General features: G+C 39.3%; 1 protein-coding gene across 1 annotated transcript in view; it reads left to right on the top strand.

Annotated features, from left to right (window-relative positions):
- Nucleotides 1-5,200, top strand: part of LRRC8C (leucine rich repeat containing 8 VRAC subunit C) — a 96,555-nt gene extending 91,355 nt beyond the window's left edge. Inside the window, exon 4 of the mRNA XM_081305053.1 lies at nt 203-5,200. Within this exon, the coding sequence (XP_081161179.1) occupies nt 203-2,476 (2,274 nt within the window). The 3' untranslated portion in view covers nt 2,477-5,200. The remainder of the gene's footprint in view (nt 1-202) is intronic.
- Nucleotides 5,201-15,494: the final 10,294 nt, after the last annotated feature.

Genomic DNA, 15,494 nt, shown 5'->3' with positions numbered 1-15,494 from the left:
TGAGAAATAAAGTCAGATATTTATTTCATTTTTTTCCAACATATGAGCTAAGAGCAAAATGCTGGTGCTGGAATTGAGCATTATATTCTCCAGGCGGAGGAAACGGACATTTATTGGATGATATTGCCCCTTTCTTGGCACTAATGACATTAGGAAAGCTCTTAGAGTAATATAATTTGAACATATTATTTCTGTGTTCCAGGTCATGCAGGACAAGATAATCTGCCTTCCGAAAAGAGTGCAGCCTGCTCAGAACCACACTTCCGTTTCGAATGTGTCTCAAGCCGTTACCAGTACCACCCCACTGCCTCCACCTAAACCATCTCCCGGGAACCCTGCCACTGTGGAAATGAAAGGACTGAAGACAGACTTGGACCTGCAACAGTACAGTTTCATAAACCAGATGTGTTATGAGCGAGCCCTCCACTGGTACGCCAAGTATTTCCCTTACCTTGTGCTCATCCATACCCTGGTCTTCATGCTCTGCAGCAACTTTTGGTTCAAATTCCCTGGCTCCAGCTCCAAAATAGAACATTTCATCTCCATCCTGGGGAAGTGTTTTGACTCTCCCTGGACCACACGGGCTTTATCTGAAGTGTCTGGGGAGGACTCTGAGGAAAAGGACAACAGGAAGAACAATATGAACAGGTCCAACACCACCCAGTCTGGCCCCGAAGGCAGCCTGGTCAACTCTCAATCTCTAAAATCAATCCCTGAGAAGTTTGTGGTTGACAAATCTACTGCAGGGGCTCTGGATAAAAAGGAAGGTGAGCAAGCAAAGGCCTTATTTGAGAAGGTGAAGAAGTTCAGGCTGCATGTAGAAGAAGGTGATATATTATATGCCATGTATGTTCGCCAGACTGTACTGAAGGTTATCAAGTTCCTAATCATCATTGCATATAATAGCGCTCTGGTTTCCAAAGTCCAGTTTACAGTGGACTGTAATGTTGACATTCAGGACATGACTGGATATAAAAACTTCTCTTGCAATCATACCATGGCACACTTGTTCTCAAAACTCTCCTTTTGCTACTTGTGCTTTGTAAGTATCTATGGATTGACGTGCCTTTACACCTTATACTGGCTGTTCTACCGTTCCCTAAGGGAATACTCTTTTGAGTATGTCCGCCAGGAGACTGGAATTGATGATATTCCAGATGTGAAAAATGATTTTGCTTTTATGCTTCATATGATAGATCAGTATGACCCTCTCTATTCCAAGAGATTTGCAGTGTTCCTGTCCGAAGTCAGTGAAAACAAATTGAAGCAGCTGAACTTAAATAACGAGTGGACTCCTGACAAACTGAGGCAGAAGCTGCAGACAAATGCCCATAATCGACTGGAATTGCCTCTTATCATGCTTTCTGGCCTTCCAGACACTGTTTTTGAAATCACAGAGTTGCAGTCTCTAAAACTTGAAATTATTAAGAATGTAATGATCCCAGCCACCATTGCACAGCTAGACAATCTCCAAGAGCTCTCTCTCCACCAGTGTTCTGTCAAAATCCACAGCGCAGCACTCTCTTTCCTGAAGGAAAACCTCAAAGTTTTGAGCGTCAAGTTTGATGACATGAGGGAGCTGCCCCCCTGGATGTATGGACTCCGGAATCTGGAAGAGCTCTACCTGGTTGGCTCTCTAAGTCATGACATATCCAAAAATATTACCCTTGAGTCTCTTCGGGATCTCAAAAGCCTTAAAATCCTCTCTATCAAAAGTAACGTCTCCAAAATCCCTCAGGCAGTGGTGGATGTTTCCAGCCATCTCCAAAAGATGTGCATCCATAACGACGGCACCAAGCTGGTCATGCTCAACAACTTAAAGAAGATGACCAATCTTACAGAGCTGGAACTGGTCCACTGTGACCTGGAGCGCATTCCCCATGCCGTGTTCAGCCTGCTCAGCCTCCAGGAACTGGACCTGAAAGAAAACAACCTGAAATCTATAGAAGAAATTGTGAGCTTCCAGCACCTGAGAAAGCTAACAGTGCTGAAACTGTGGCATAACAGCATCACCTACATCCCCGAGCATATAAAGAAGCTCACCAGCCTGGAACGACTATCCTTCAGTCACAATAAAATAGAGGTGCTGCCTTCCCACCTCTTCCTATGCAACAAAATCCGATACTTGGACTTATCCTACAATGACATTCGATTTATCCCACCTGAAGTTGGAGTTCTACAAAGTTTACAGTATTTTTCCATCACTTGTAACAAAGTGGAAAGCCTTCCAGATGAACTCTACTTCTGCAAGAAACTTAAAACTCTGAAGATTGGGAAAAACAGCCTGTCTGTACTCTCACCAAAAATTGGAAATTTACTGTTTCTTTCCTACTTAGATGTCAAAGGCAATCACTTTGAGATCCTCCCTCCTGAACTCGGTGACTGCCGGGCTCTGAAGAGAGCTGGTTTGGTTGTGGAAGATGCTCTGTTTGAAACTCTGCCTTCTGACGTCCGGGAGCAAATGAAAGCTGAATAACTTATTTTTCATCAGAGTTTGACTGAAACATGCTTCCTACCAAATACAGTATAAGTAATTAGGTAGTCTTAATGCCTTTCCTATTTTATTTTATTTTTTTTCTTTTTCACACGAAACAAAATGTACACAAAGATTGAGTAAGGAGTATGTATTTTTTAATAAAAATTTAATTGTATTTTTTCAATATTAATATTTTAAAGTTTTATTTGTCTTGGAACCTAATGTATCTATTATTGTTTTCTACTGACAGAAACAGATGGTTCCATCTGTTTTTTGATTTTGTTTTATTTTTTTCAGTTCATTCTTTTAAAAGGGAGGGAAATATAAATTGCATGCACTTTGGCATATTTTAAATGGATGAAGATATCTTGCCAATGTCATTTTTAGCCCATTTGCACCAGTACCGGGTCCCTGTTTTTGTTTTCATCATGTCTACACCAAGGAATCTATGCTTGTTAGTTATTTTTAATAACAGCTGTCTTCTCCATTGGCCAAGCCTTTCTTTCATTCTACAGAAAACTGTTCTCCGAAGTATAAATTCACTGAAGTCCTTTGTCAGGGTATTAGTTTTAAAATTTGCCCCTAAATTGTATTGTTTCATATACTGACAGTGACAATTATCCTTAGACAAGGATTTTGTAAGTTCATGAAGAAAGCAATCTTACTGGTTGGCATGCTTGAATTGGTAATTTATAATTCAACTGATTTGTGTTTTTACCAACCTTTTTTAAAAAAACATTTTAAAACTAAATACAAAAGCACCTCCATGCTATAATTTCAACATTGCTATGCAGTACTGGTGAAGAGCCCTAGAGAAATTAGATTTATTTTAACATCCTAATAGATAATTAAATTTAAAAATCATAGACTTAGAAGCCTGTTTTTTGAGTAATTTAATCATCTTTGATATCTTGATAAGCAGATGCATCAGATGGAAAAAAAAAGTCATTACTAAAGCACTCTGTTGAAGAGCTGGTATATTCCATTCAGCTTTCCTTTCCTCTAGGCACTGTGGCAGTGGTAAGCTATTCAAATCCTGCCTGTTTCACAAAATAATCCACTTCTATATATATGAATACTTATGTATATTTATTGATTTCCCACAAGCCTGCTAGTGGTACAGCACAGAAACTCTGTCTGCTCTCTGGCTTAAAATACATATCTCATCTAAAATGGTTCTGTTAACGTTTTTTTTAGAAGTGTGAATAAAGTGCTAAGTGGTGTCACTTAGCAAGAATTTTTGCCTGACGATCAGCAGAGCTTTTATTTACCTTTGTACTTAAAATCCAACATAATATGGGGATTTGGGCTAAATATTTCCCTGGCTGACCCGATAAAGCTTTGTAACTTAATAGCAAAAGAAAGTAGGAAGATGGTTTGGGATTTTAAAATGCTGTTTTTAAAAATGGCTCCTTGATCCTGGTGAATTTGCCCGATTCTACTTTGCGCTGTGTACAAGAGGCAGCTATGGTGACTGCTGGGCAGACACGTGTACCTCGGTTGTGTTTTAAACATTCAGATACATCAGGGGGTAGAGGATTAAAGGGAAAAATACATTTTACTTGTTTAATAATCCAATCACAGAGACCAAGAGTTTCACATTTTCTGTTCTGTGTTGAAGTTTCAGAATGTGATTTTGTGGAGCTGATTTATTTAGACCTGAAGTTAAAATAATGATGTTTTAGAATAGTAATGTGGTGTAGTTCTTATATGATAAAATATTCAATTCCAGAATATTGGGATCCCAAATATGAACACCGTATTGTATTTAGAAACATAGTCCTGTTTGTTTTAAACAAGGAGTTTGTTGGCAGATTGTCCATGGTTGAGCATGACTGAAATACCCTGTTGAAAAGTAAGCTTAGACATCTGATGGCAGAACACTTGTGTGCACTGTTTTTCTTGATTGACATGTATGGTTATTATCTCTATCACCCTTCAAAAGGGATCTATTCAGGTTAAAATTATATTTATGCTGAACTAGTAATAACTAGCAACCTCATATGGATTCCTCAGTGAAATAAGTCACTAATAATTGGCTTTTGTCACTTGCTCAAAATTCCAAAAGAATTTGATTTGTTTTCTTAAAGATTTTGCAAGCTGATTCCCAACTTAAGTTGTAAATAACACTCAGAAGATCAGCACAGGTCCACAATTTTTATGTTTTAACTAAAGGGAAATTCATAGATCTTTCTATTAGATTTTATAAAAATCAAAAATCTAAATTTTCTGACTCTGGCCCTTTTAATATTATAAGATTTTGTTCACATTCTTAGGTAAAAGCATTCAATTACTTACTATTTAGCCTTTAAATGGAAAACTCAGGTAAATGAACTGCTGACTTTTTCTAAAGTTCTTTAACTGATCAACTCAGTGGACAGAAGTATTTACCTAATCACTTTCTGTGTTTTCCAAGTGCTCTTGCTAAAAAGGACAACTAGCTATCTTTCTCCCACCTCAATAGAATTCACAAGTAACTGCTGTGTAAATATTAAAAAAAAAAAGCATTTTACATATTATTAACTCCAATGGCTGCTTGAATCTCATGCTGGGTAAGCTTTTTTTGGTGAGTTTTATTGTTGAAATGCAGAGTAGAAATAATTGTTTGGTGGTGGTCTGGTTGGAAAAAAATGCATCCCAGTGGAACCCCCCTCAGAACACCCTGCCTCAGAAAGCTGTTCTATCTTCTTGTTATGTGTTGGGTTTGTTTTGCTTTTGATGCAACATTTTTAATGTCCTGGTTTTTGATACAGTAGAATCTGTTACTTACAGTGATAAAATTTTCTTAGTGTTCACCTCTCTTTCCCTGTCACTGTATTTTTCAGCTATTTTAATGACTCCTAACAGTTTACGAGGTATCTTGTGCGGCAGGCACTGCTTTCTCAGAAAAGCTGGGAAGAGATGCCTATTGCAAGTACGTGCTCATTTCTAGGCGCCTCCTTTCCTGTATCTCAAACCTGTTTGTAGAAGGGTCTTAACAACCTGAGTCTTCCTTAGGTTACTTGGAATAAAGAAGTCCAAGTTCTTACAATACTCTATTTTATGATTTCTGATGTAAATCTTTATCTCTTAAGATGTCTCCTAGTAGGGTTTTGCTGTTGTTTATATTCTACTATAAGTGAAGTCCATTCTTGAAGTAATTTATTTTACTCTCTAATTTAATTTTATACCAAATACCTGATTAGTCATCATGATATATTTATTTAAAATAAGCATTTATGATCCATCATTATGAACACTGTCAGCAGTATTCAGTAGCGAACAGAAAAAATGTCAACATAATTTCAATTCATTTTTCAAGCATAAATTAAGATTCAGTTAACATTCTTCCTTTGAATCCTGAATGTGATGATGCTATTCAAATATTTCACCTTTGGGGTAGGATCTCAATAACTTTGGATAGGGTTAACCTCAAGTTAGCAAAACAAATGAACAAAACAGCATAATTAGGGGGGAATAGACTTCCTAAAGGGTCTGTACAATTTTCTCTCTTTTCTTATCTACTTAGAAACATGGTAAGAGAACTTGGGTGGCCTTGATCAGAACATAACCTGCTGTAAGTTTCTCAGATCAGGTCCCACTACCATGCTTCTGACACTTTCCTGCCTTCCAAATTAGTATCCACTCTTATTCTGTCTTCTCGGAGTCATCACTGATGAAGATGGCATACTTGCATTCGGATGGGGGAGACAGGAAGATCTCCCCATGTCACAAGACATGTTTTTTTAATCAGAAGAATTTGACATGGGGTATCTAACTTTGGACAATTTGATTTCTTGGCCATGTCAAGTAACAGGCTCTGTGCATGGATTTTAATGTTGTTTGAATTGGCCTCCTTCTGAATATTTCTCTCCCACCTTACTTTGCTTCTTTAGTGCATATTTCTATTGGGGTTGAAACTCCATGCCTTATGTGCCACTCATCTCCTCACTGTCTATAAGTGTTCAGATTGTGTCAACTACTGGCAAAACTTAACTAAGACTGTCAAGAAAAAGGCTTGAAAGTTAACTTGTCATAATACAAATTCATGATAAAATGTCTTAATGTTATTTGGCTATGTAGTACATAGGAACAGAAAATAACTTAAATAAAGTCATTTTTGTAAGTTAACACTAAGATTAGTCCCTTGCTCATTTTTATAAGTCATGTTTATCTTTTGCATTTCGTAAACTATTATTACTAAGTCTCCCTGTGCTCTGCCGGAAATGGGCTGCATGCATTCTTTCACTTGGTGTTGAGCTAGTTTCTGTAATTGTGACTAATTATTTCCTTCCTTAATTCACTGTACTGCATCTACCTAAGCTGCCCCTGGAGTTCCATTTGGGTAATTAGTGCCTTAATATATAATCTGGAGTGCAATTGTTGGGCATTTGCCTGACCAAATTGTACAATGGCTGCCCAGCCCAGCTTTCAGTAAATACTTTTATGGTAATGATGGTAGTTATTTAAAGGAATCAGAGTGGTTCTGCACAGCTAGAATTAACCACAGTCACTCTAGGCTTATGGAAACCTTGAACAAGAAAAAATTTATGTATCACTTATGCATAAGAGAATAATGACTGCAACTTTCTTCTGTATAGCATTTGTTTTTCTGGTAGTCAACTCTTTGGAGAAGGATGACTGAGATGAGGAAGGATGGCAAATGTGATGGGATATACCATGTGAATATGTGTATCAGACCCTTAGAAGAGATTAGATGAAACTGGAGAACTTTGGGGGACAAGCTGGGAATATAGTAGATTTGAGAGAGTTGGTGATTTCAGTTCATTGTGTACACAATGCATATAGACTTATTTTTTCAGTCCTTTAAGGAATTAATTTCATTTCAACTCCTTACACTTGAGACATATACCATTTTTAAAAAATTATTTGGTTCAATTTTTTGGGGTTTTTTTTTTGTTTGTTTGTTTTTGAGGGTTACCAGGGATTGATCTCAGGGGCACTTGATCACTGAGCCACATCCCCAGCCCTATTTTGTATTTTATTTAGAGGCAGGGTCTCACTGAGTTGTTTGGCACCTTGCTTTTGCTGAGGCTGGCTTTGAACTTGAAATCATCCTGCCTTGGCTTCCAAAGCCACAGGGATTACAGGCGTGTGCCACCATGCCCAGCTTGGTTCAGTTCTTATTATAAGTCTCAGGTAATATAAGTGTTGAGAAACATGACAGAAAAGAAGTAACCTGTAAGCTTTGCATCTTATATTTCTTCCATAATTATTCTATTACCATAAAAAAATCCCAGAAGTAATTGTGATACAAAAAAAAATTATAACATTTCCTCACTTTGAATTGTGGAAGTTCTTGGAATTCCATCTAATTTCATAGACAACGTGTGATAATTTTGTTAAAATCATACTCTAAATAACATTTGGGTAGCTGTGAATATCTTTCTTGGGCTGATTTAGTCCAAGCATAATTAAGACTAATGCAAAAACATGAAGATGTATTCACTGTGCATTTGAGGAATAAATGTTGAGAAGTTTGTGAAACAGTTGATGAGTTCCATTTGTGCCTATTGAGTGGTTTGTATAAATTATATTTCTTAGTGATTTAAATTTCTTTATGAAAAATACTTCACAGAATAGCCAATCCCAACGAAAACCTGAAAGACTGTGCACAATAATGATCTCCAAAAGGAAACCAATTTTTGTTTCACAGGTACAGGACTTTTCTGTAAGCCTTTCTAACAGGAAGTCAGTTTGTTCAAAATTAGAAGGATTTTTTTTTTCTTCACTCTCCCCAGATTCTAGCCTCTGGAAGCATGACTCATAACCTTTCCTGATAGTTATACTTGTGAGCCTTAACACTATGAGCAGGCTAACATCAAGAAACAAAGACAGGATGTTGACAGCCTTTACTTTAGTGAGGAAATATTTTAAATGAATTCATTCTGTAAAACTGAGAACTACAGATTTGGCATCAGTCAAAACAATTCAATCTAAACATTTAGCCACATAAATATTTTGTTAGGTCCAGGTTACCACTCAAAGAAACTGAATTTATGTCAATTGGGAAATATGAACAGTGCTAAAGGGATTAAATACCTGATTTATATTAATAACATGTTTTATGTGGGGCAGGGAGACTAGAGCTGTGACTTGAGTAGCAGGCCACCTCCTGATACTTAATGTGCTTTCCAAAATTTAGGGTGATTTGTTCAAATTCTACCAACATTAAGACAATCAAATCTCAAGTACAGTAAGCCAGCTAGAAAATTATTGTCACACAACTTTCTCTAACTCAGAAACTGCTAGTAACTACTGAGTGCTTTAATTATAAATCTCATCAAAAAGATGCATCAAGGGCTGGGGATATAGCTCAGTTGGTAGAGTGCTTGCCTTGCATGCACAAGGCCCTGGGGTTCAATCCTCGGAACCACAAAAAAAAAAAAAAAAAAAAAAGTTCCATCAAGGGATGGGCATATAGCTCAGTAATACAGCACTTGCTTAGTGTGTGCAAGGCCCTGGGTTCATTCCTCAGCTTGCAATAAATAAAGTATCTATTAGCTTTACCTACCTTAAAAAAAAAATCAAAACCATCTGAAAGTTGATTCCAAAACCTTATCATAAAAACTGGTAACATTATTGATAGCACTAACCATCACTATGGTGAAATATTATAAGACATAAATATTGTATTTTTAAAAATTTTTTTAAAAATGTTTAGAATCATATGTTTTATGTATACAGGGAAGGAAAGGAAAAAAGAACACAATAAAATCTATCCAGCACTCTACAAATGCTTTAAGTAGGCTCAACAATAAAGGAGTCACATTTATTGTATTCACATTCTTTGATTAGATGAGGGCACAGAAAATAATACATATTCATTGATTCGTCCCTTCTATCTTCGGCTCCACCAAAATCCAGTGTAAGGCTCTACTTGTACTAAAACTCCTGAGATGTTTTTTTCTTAAGTGTTTTAAGACTTACCTAGAATTGCTTCCAACTTTTTAAATCTGCCTCATTACCTAGTAAACTTACTGTTTGTCTTACAATGATTTTAGGGCCTAGCGTATCTACCCTCTCTGAGTTGAAGTTCGGTAAGTAGAAAAACCAAGACTTAACATTGCCGAATCAATCAAGAGGCCTGGATGAAGCTGCAGAGGGCTTCAGAACATGAAGGTCCATCACCCCCTTAAAACTCACCCCTGAGTCAGTTTCTCAGAGCTACCACAACAAAGTAACACTCACTGGGTGGCATAAACAAATTTAATGTCCACAGTTCTAAATCAAGGCATCTGCATCACAGTTGGTTCCTGCTGTGGGAGAATTTATCCCATCCCTTTCTTCTGTCTTCTGGAAGCTTGTTAGCCATCTTCAGTGATCCTTGGCTTGTAGCTGTACCACCCTCATCTCACCTTCATTTCTTATGGCTTTCCTGTGTGTGTGTGTGTGTGTGTGTGTGTGTGTGTGTGTGTATGTCTGTGTCTGTGTCTGTCTATCTCTATGTCCAAATCCTTCTTTTCATAAGGACAAGAGTCATATTGGTGACTAATGGCCTCATCTTAGATCTGCAGACACCCTATTTCCAAGTAAGGTCCTATTCACAAGTACTAGAGGTCAGAACTTCAGCACTCAATTTGTAATACGGGGCAAGATACTTCTTCTTGATGAAGATATTAAATTCTAAGTTTATTAGAAACAGGGAAGTTGGAACCTTTGAAGATTGGTTAGTCCAGATTTTTTCAAATCATGTTCCAAAAACTCTAACTCTCCAAAAGAGTACCTTGGGAGGACTCAGGGAGTATACAGGAGTCCTAGTTTTATATCTCTGTTCCAACTGCTGTTTCCATGTAACAGAACTTAGTGGTGTAAAGTAACTATTTTATGACACTCAGATTTTGTGGGTAGAGAATTTGGACAAAGCACAGTGAAGTCAACTCCATGATGCCTGAACCTCAGCTGAAAAGACCTGATGGCTGGGGGTCAATCTCACCTGGAGGTGTCTTCATTCTCATGTCAGGCATTGGACTCTGGCTGTTGGTTGGAACCTCAACTGGAACTGTCAGCCAGCCAGGCCTCTCCATGCAACCTGGGCATTAGATGTCTTCGTGGTAGCCTAGCACTCTGAAGGGAGTGTCCCAACAGACCGAAGGAAAACTGTCACCTTTGCTGGCCCAGCCTAAAAAGTCACATGTATTAATTCTACCATACTCTGTTGGCCAAAACAATCATAAATCTTGCTGAGTTTTGAGAAAGAGAATACATAGAGCTGACCTTTCTGTGGGAGAAGTGCCAGTAACACATCGTAAGAAGAATAGGCAGGACAAGAGATATTTTTATGGCCATCTATGAAAAACACTATCTGTCACACAATCTCACAACCATTGCTCCCACAATCAATGACATAGATATGAGGATCCCTACTTTAATGTTTACTAACATCTACAGATAAGAAATATGGGATCCATAGAGGCCAACTAACACTTATGAATTTCATATCTTTCTGCACACCCAGAAATTAGTATAAAAAAGTGGAAACTTGAAAAAGCTAGTATTTTCTTCACCTTTTCCTTGGGAAAACTGGGAGAGGCTAGCAAAATGCATATTGTAAAATAACTGCAAGCAATCTATCATTTCATTTTAGTAACTTGCATTTTAAAATCATCACCTTTTTGACAGGGTTTCAATTAGCACTTTCACAAATTTCATTTAATCATCAAATGCTACTCCCATTGTAATCCAAAAATCTCCTACATTGCTCAGAGATGAGTGTGTGCACACATGCATACACCCTTTTTGTGACACACACAAATTATTAAGAGGAAATGTCTCATCAGTCTGGGGTAAAAAGGTGGAATGAACTGGGTGACCTCAGCTAAGCCCTGGAGCTTCCGTTCTTGTCCCAGCATAGGAGTCTGTCTGCGCAGTGCCCTAGCTGCCTGCCCTCTCTTGAACCTGACTTTACTGAAGATCAGAAGCCCTCGTAGTTGACTTCAGGAAAGGCAGGAGGAGCAGGTGCTTGCGGCTGCTGACCCCTTGCTTTGCAGCAACCTTCTCTAATGGGTCACATCCTTTCAGCTCAGAAGAAACATTTGGGGCTTGGAAAAAGTTTTCTAGGAAGCTATTACTCATGAGCAAAGGGACCAGAAAAGTCCCAGAGATGTTCTCCAGCAGACAGTTTAATGACTCGCAACCAGGCAACTTGCCCTGTTACGACAGATGTAAACTATGTCTATGTAATGCTGCATTAAGATCTGACTTCTCCCTCCAGCCTACTAAATCTGCAAACATTGAGGGGTTCCCCCACTCATGTTTGCTCTTGCAAAGTCCACCAACATAGTTAATTCATTCAGAAACAATAACTATTTGATAGCATGTCATCCATCATAAGGTTGTCCTGCAGATGTCAGCTCAGGTCTGCACGACCCTTTAGATTCAGAGGAAACTGGTTCTAGCCTCATCCCATGCCTTCTGATAGTCCACTGCCCTCCTCAGAACTTCACAAATTCCTGGTGGGCTCTGTTTTCAGGCCAGTGACATTGAACTTCCTATTCTACAAATGTCTTCAATTCACCATGGGACCCATTCCCAATATGATCCTTTTCAACCCCTCCTAAGACCACTTGCCCTGGTCTTGATTCCCCCAGTATACCAGCTTTTAGAGACTAATGAAGGTTCTGAGAAAAAGCAGAGCACTGCAAGCCACTTTAAAATGTGGAAGGCCTGGGCTCGGATTGTAGCTTAGTGGTAGAGCGCTTGCTGAACATGCGTGAGGCACTGGGTTCGATCACGGCACCACATAAAAAATAAATAAATCAATAAATAAAGGTATTGCATCCAACTTAAAATAAATAAATAAAATGTGGAAGGTCTGCAGCCATCCCCACCTCCCTTCCCACCCTGCCCCATAGCCCAGGCGCCAACTCTGGCTTCCAGTGCAGGACAGCTGCCTGGCACTTGTGTCCTGGTCTCCCACTCCAGCTCCACTCTCTTACTGTCACTCTAAGAACTTATTAAAGGTGTTTTGTTTCAGACAGTATCTTGCTATGATGCACAGACTGGTCACAGACATATTGGATCAAAAGGCCCTTCCCCAGCCCCCCAGTTGCTGGGACTATAGGGGAACATCACTGTGCCTAGCTTCAACACACTCCCATGCCATATGAGGGACTCCATGTCTGCTCTGTAATTGTTTGATCAGTGCTTTATAAGTTCCTGCTCTGACCTACACCTCTATATCTTTTCTCCTATCTTTTCACAATTTCCTCTCTTCTTCACTCTCAATTTGCCAAATTTCCAAGTTTATTTCTGAGCTTTTTGTCCTCCTTTGCCTATACTCCAGGCCTTGGTGACCTCATTTACTTGCAGTTCTAACATCTACAGTCTTTCTACAGCAGCTTCCAGACTTCTGCCTCTGGTTAGCACCTCTTTTTCTACCTCCACCTTAACTATCCTCTGGATTTTCCACTTGTGCAGTCAGCTCAAGCTTAATGTGCTGAAAACAAATCTCTTCATTGCAACAGCCTCTGAAAGTGTTCCCCAGAAACTACTCATCCTTCTACCCTACACTCTTTCTTCTCTTCTCCACCGCCAAACTAGCGTTTCCAAATGTAACTCGGATCTTCCTGTTCCTCTGACCATATTTTCCAGTTGTCAGTTTAATACGCTCTGTGGGATTCACTCTGACTTTCCATATGCAGCACAAACTACTAGGCTTGACCTGTATTTCTAGCACAGGACCTGGAATCCAAAATGAGTTCAAATCTTCACTATCCATTTACCTGATATATAACCTTGGGAACGTTAATCTAACTCGCAAGCCTTTGTTTATATCAAAGACATCTGTAGTTCAACCTTCCCAAGAAACACTAAAATGTAATGTATCCCAATATTAATAACACCCCACAAATACCTACAATGGGTTTTAAGAGCTAATCTAGATGTCTGTTCACACTAGAGCCACAAGAAAGATGGGTCCAGAGTCACCAGGCCAGAAGAAAGTTCTAGGAGGTGAACTTAAGCTGAGTCTTGACTCAGGAGACCTATAGTCAAAAATAAGAACATGTAAGGGAAAGAGCTTTTTGGGTGGAGACAGAAGTCTGAAAGACTATGTGATGTCATTAGAGGGCTTGGGACAAGGGAAAGCTCATGAGCCACTGGGACAGATGGGTGGTAAAGATGGAAAAACATGTGAGGATCAGCTTGAAGATGCCCTGCATATGCCACCCACGCCAGAGAGCTCTTTACTTTATCCTTCTGGCAGTGGGAAACCGCAGAAGGTATAAGCCCATCCTTAGTTACATTCAAAGCCAGGATAATCTTACAGAGTCTGCCTGAGACCATCTTCTCTGTTTGCAAATCCTTGTAAGAAGGAAAAGCTACCATCTGGTCTTGCAGAAAACCAAAGGCTTCAGAGAAAAGCCAAGAGTCTGCAGATTAACATCGCCCTGTGCACAGTGAGTCTCATAAACATTAATGTGTTGCTTCAACTTGTCCTTGGCATAACTAGACCTCAGGGAAACCACCCAGCAGACTCATTCTCCTTCGTCCCTGGCTTGCTCTCTTCTTTCACACTCTACTTTTTTCCTGTGCCTGGTTGCCATTTTTAATTGTTCAGCTGATTGCAAGTTTGCCCTGTTTAGAGCCTGGGAAGTCATAAAGGAAACTGTTCAATAAACTTGAACTCTGAGTGTCATTCTTAGGACAACCACCTTCTGCCTCTGCCCTCTATGAACACTGGTGTGCTCATTTTTAAAATGCCATTGACCTCAGGACACAGGAGGATGCACACAGTTTGTATCTGCCCATCCTCTTTGAAGGACGCTCCTCCGTCAGCTGCCTTGAAGTCAGGTGGGTCAGATAGCCCAGAGCAAGAGATGTGGAGGGAGTCAAGCTTGGCTGAGCCAAGTGTCCCCATCTGACCTCTTAGTCTTTTTCTGTCTCCAGAGGAAAGGTGGAGCTTTTCTGCCCACAGAACTTAATTTCCTTTTCCTGTTCTTCATAATGCTGTGTTCCTATCCTACCCTCCTGGGTAACATGGAACTTAGTGTTTCTTATGGTTAGCACTCTGCAGAATCGCTTGGTTTTCCAAAACCAAAGGCTTTCATGAATGTAAGAATGTAAGATAAGATCAAAGGTGATCATTCTTATTAGCAAAATTAATTTATTTATCCTTATTCCTTATGGTTGTGCCAGGCAAATGGTTGTTGTTTACTTGTACAAACAAAGAATGGAGTCATTCTACCTCAGCACTTAAACTCAAAATGAACTAGAAATACAAACCACCTCTTTACAAAATGGAGCAACAAAGGTTTAGGCACAACCTAAAAACAGTTGTTCTACACATCATGGAGTAAATCAGAGTAGAGCCCAGCATGCTCTCCACAGGGTCCTTTCAGAGACGAGAGCGATGGCATACCTCTCCTGTCCTCCTGTTTTATTGGGGATCCCAGGGAATTATCCAGAAAATACCATCAAGACCCACCTTTCAACTTTTGACAGACAACAGGATTCCATTAGACTTCCAAGTCCCCACTGTGCACAGTAAAGATCCAAGGCAACTCTGGGTCACTTTGGTTCACTCTGACCAGTTCTAATTGGAACTTGTTATTACAGATTTTACTGTTAGGGGGCTTTGCTCCTGATTATCATATCTCCTTGACCTCTGGAATCTGGTCTATGTAAAGGTCACAAAACTGCCCCCTTTCAGGTAACATTTTCTCCTTCTACTGGGTGGGGGGAGTGGGCATTCATCTTCCCACCCTCACAGAGAACAGGTTGTTTGCTGAGGAATGTAGCATATCCTATTGACTTAAGCCAGGTAGGACTTCGGGTAAAATTGCTTTTTAAAAGAAAGTTTGTGGAAGGTCAGTACAGTAGGTCCAAATTATAGAATTATCCCCTTAATCTCATGTTCCCACCATTTACATCTGTTACCTATCAATAACCGCCAGCCACATGTGGCCATTGAGCAAGTAAGAGACATAAATTTTAATTTGATTTCCTTTTTTAAAGTTTCGATTTAGATGGCAACAGAGGACCAAAGGAGGCTATATTTATCAGTGCAGCTCTATAT

The sequence above is a fragment of the Spermophilus citellus genome (assembly GCF_964194105.1).
Source record: "Spermophilus citellus genome assembly, chromosome: 9".
Classification (NCBI taxonomy): Eukaryota; Metazoa; Chordata; class Mammalia; order Rodentia; family Sciuridae; genus Spermophilus; species Spermophilus citellus.
This window is presented reverse-complemented; position numbering and strand designations above follow the sequence as displayed.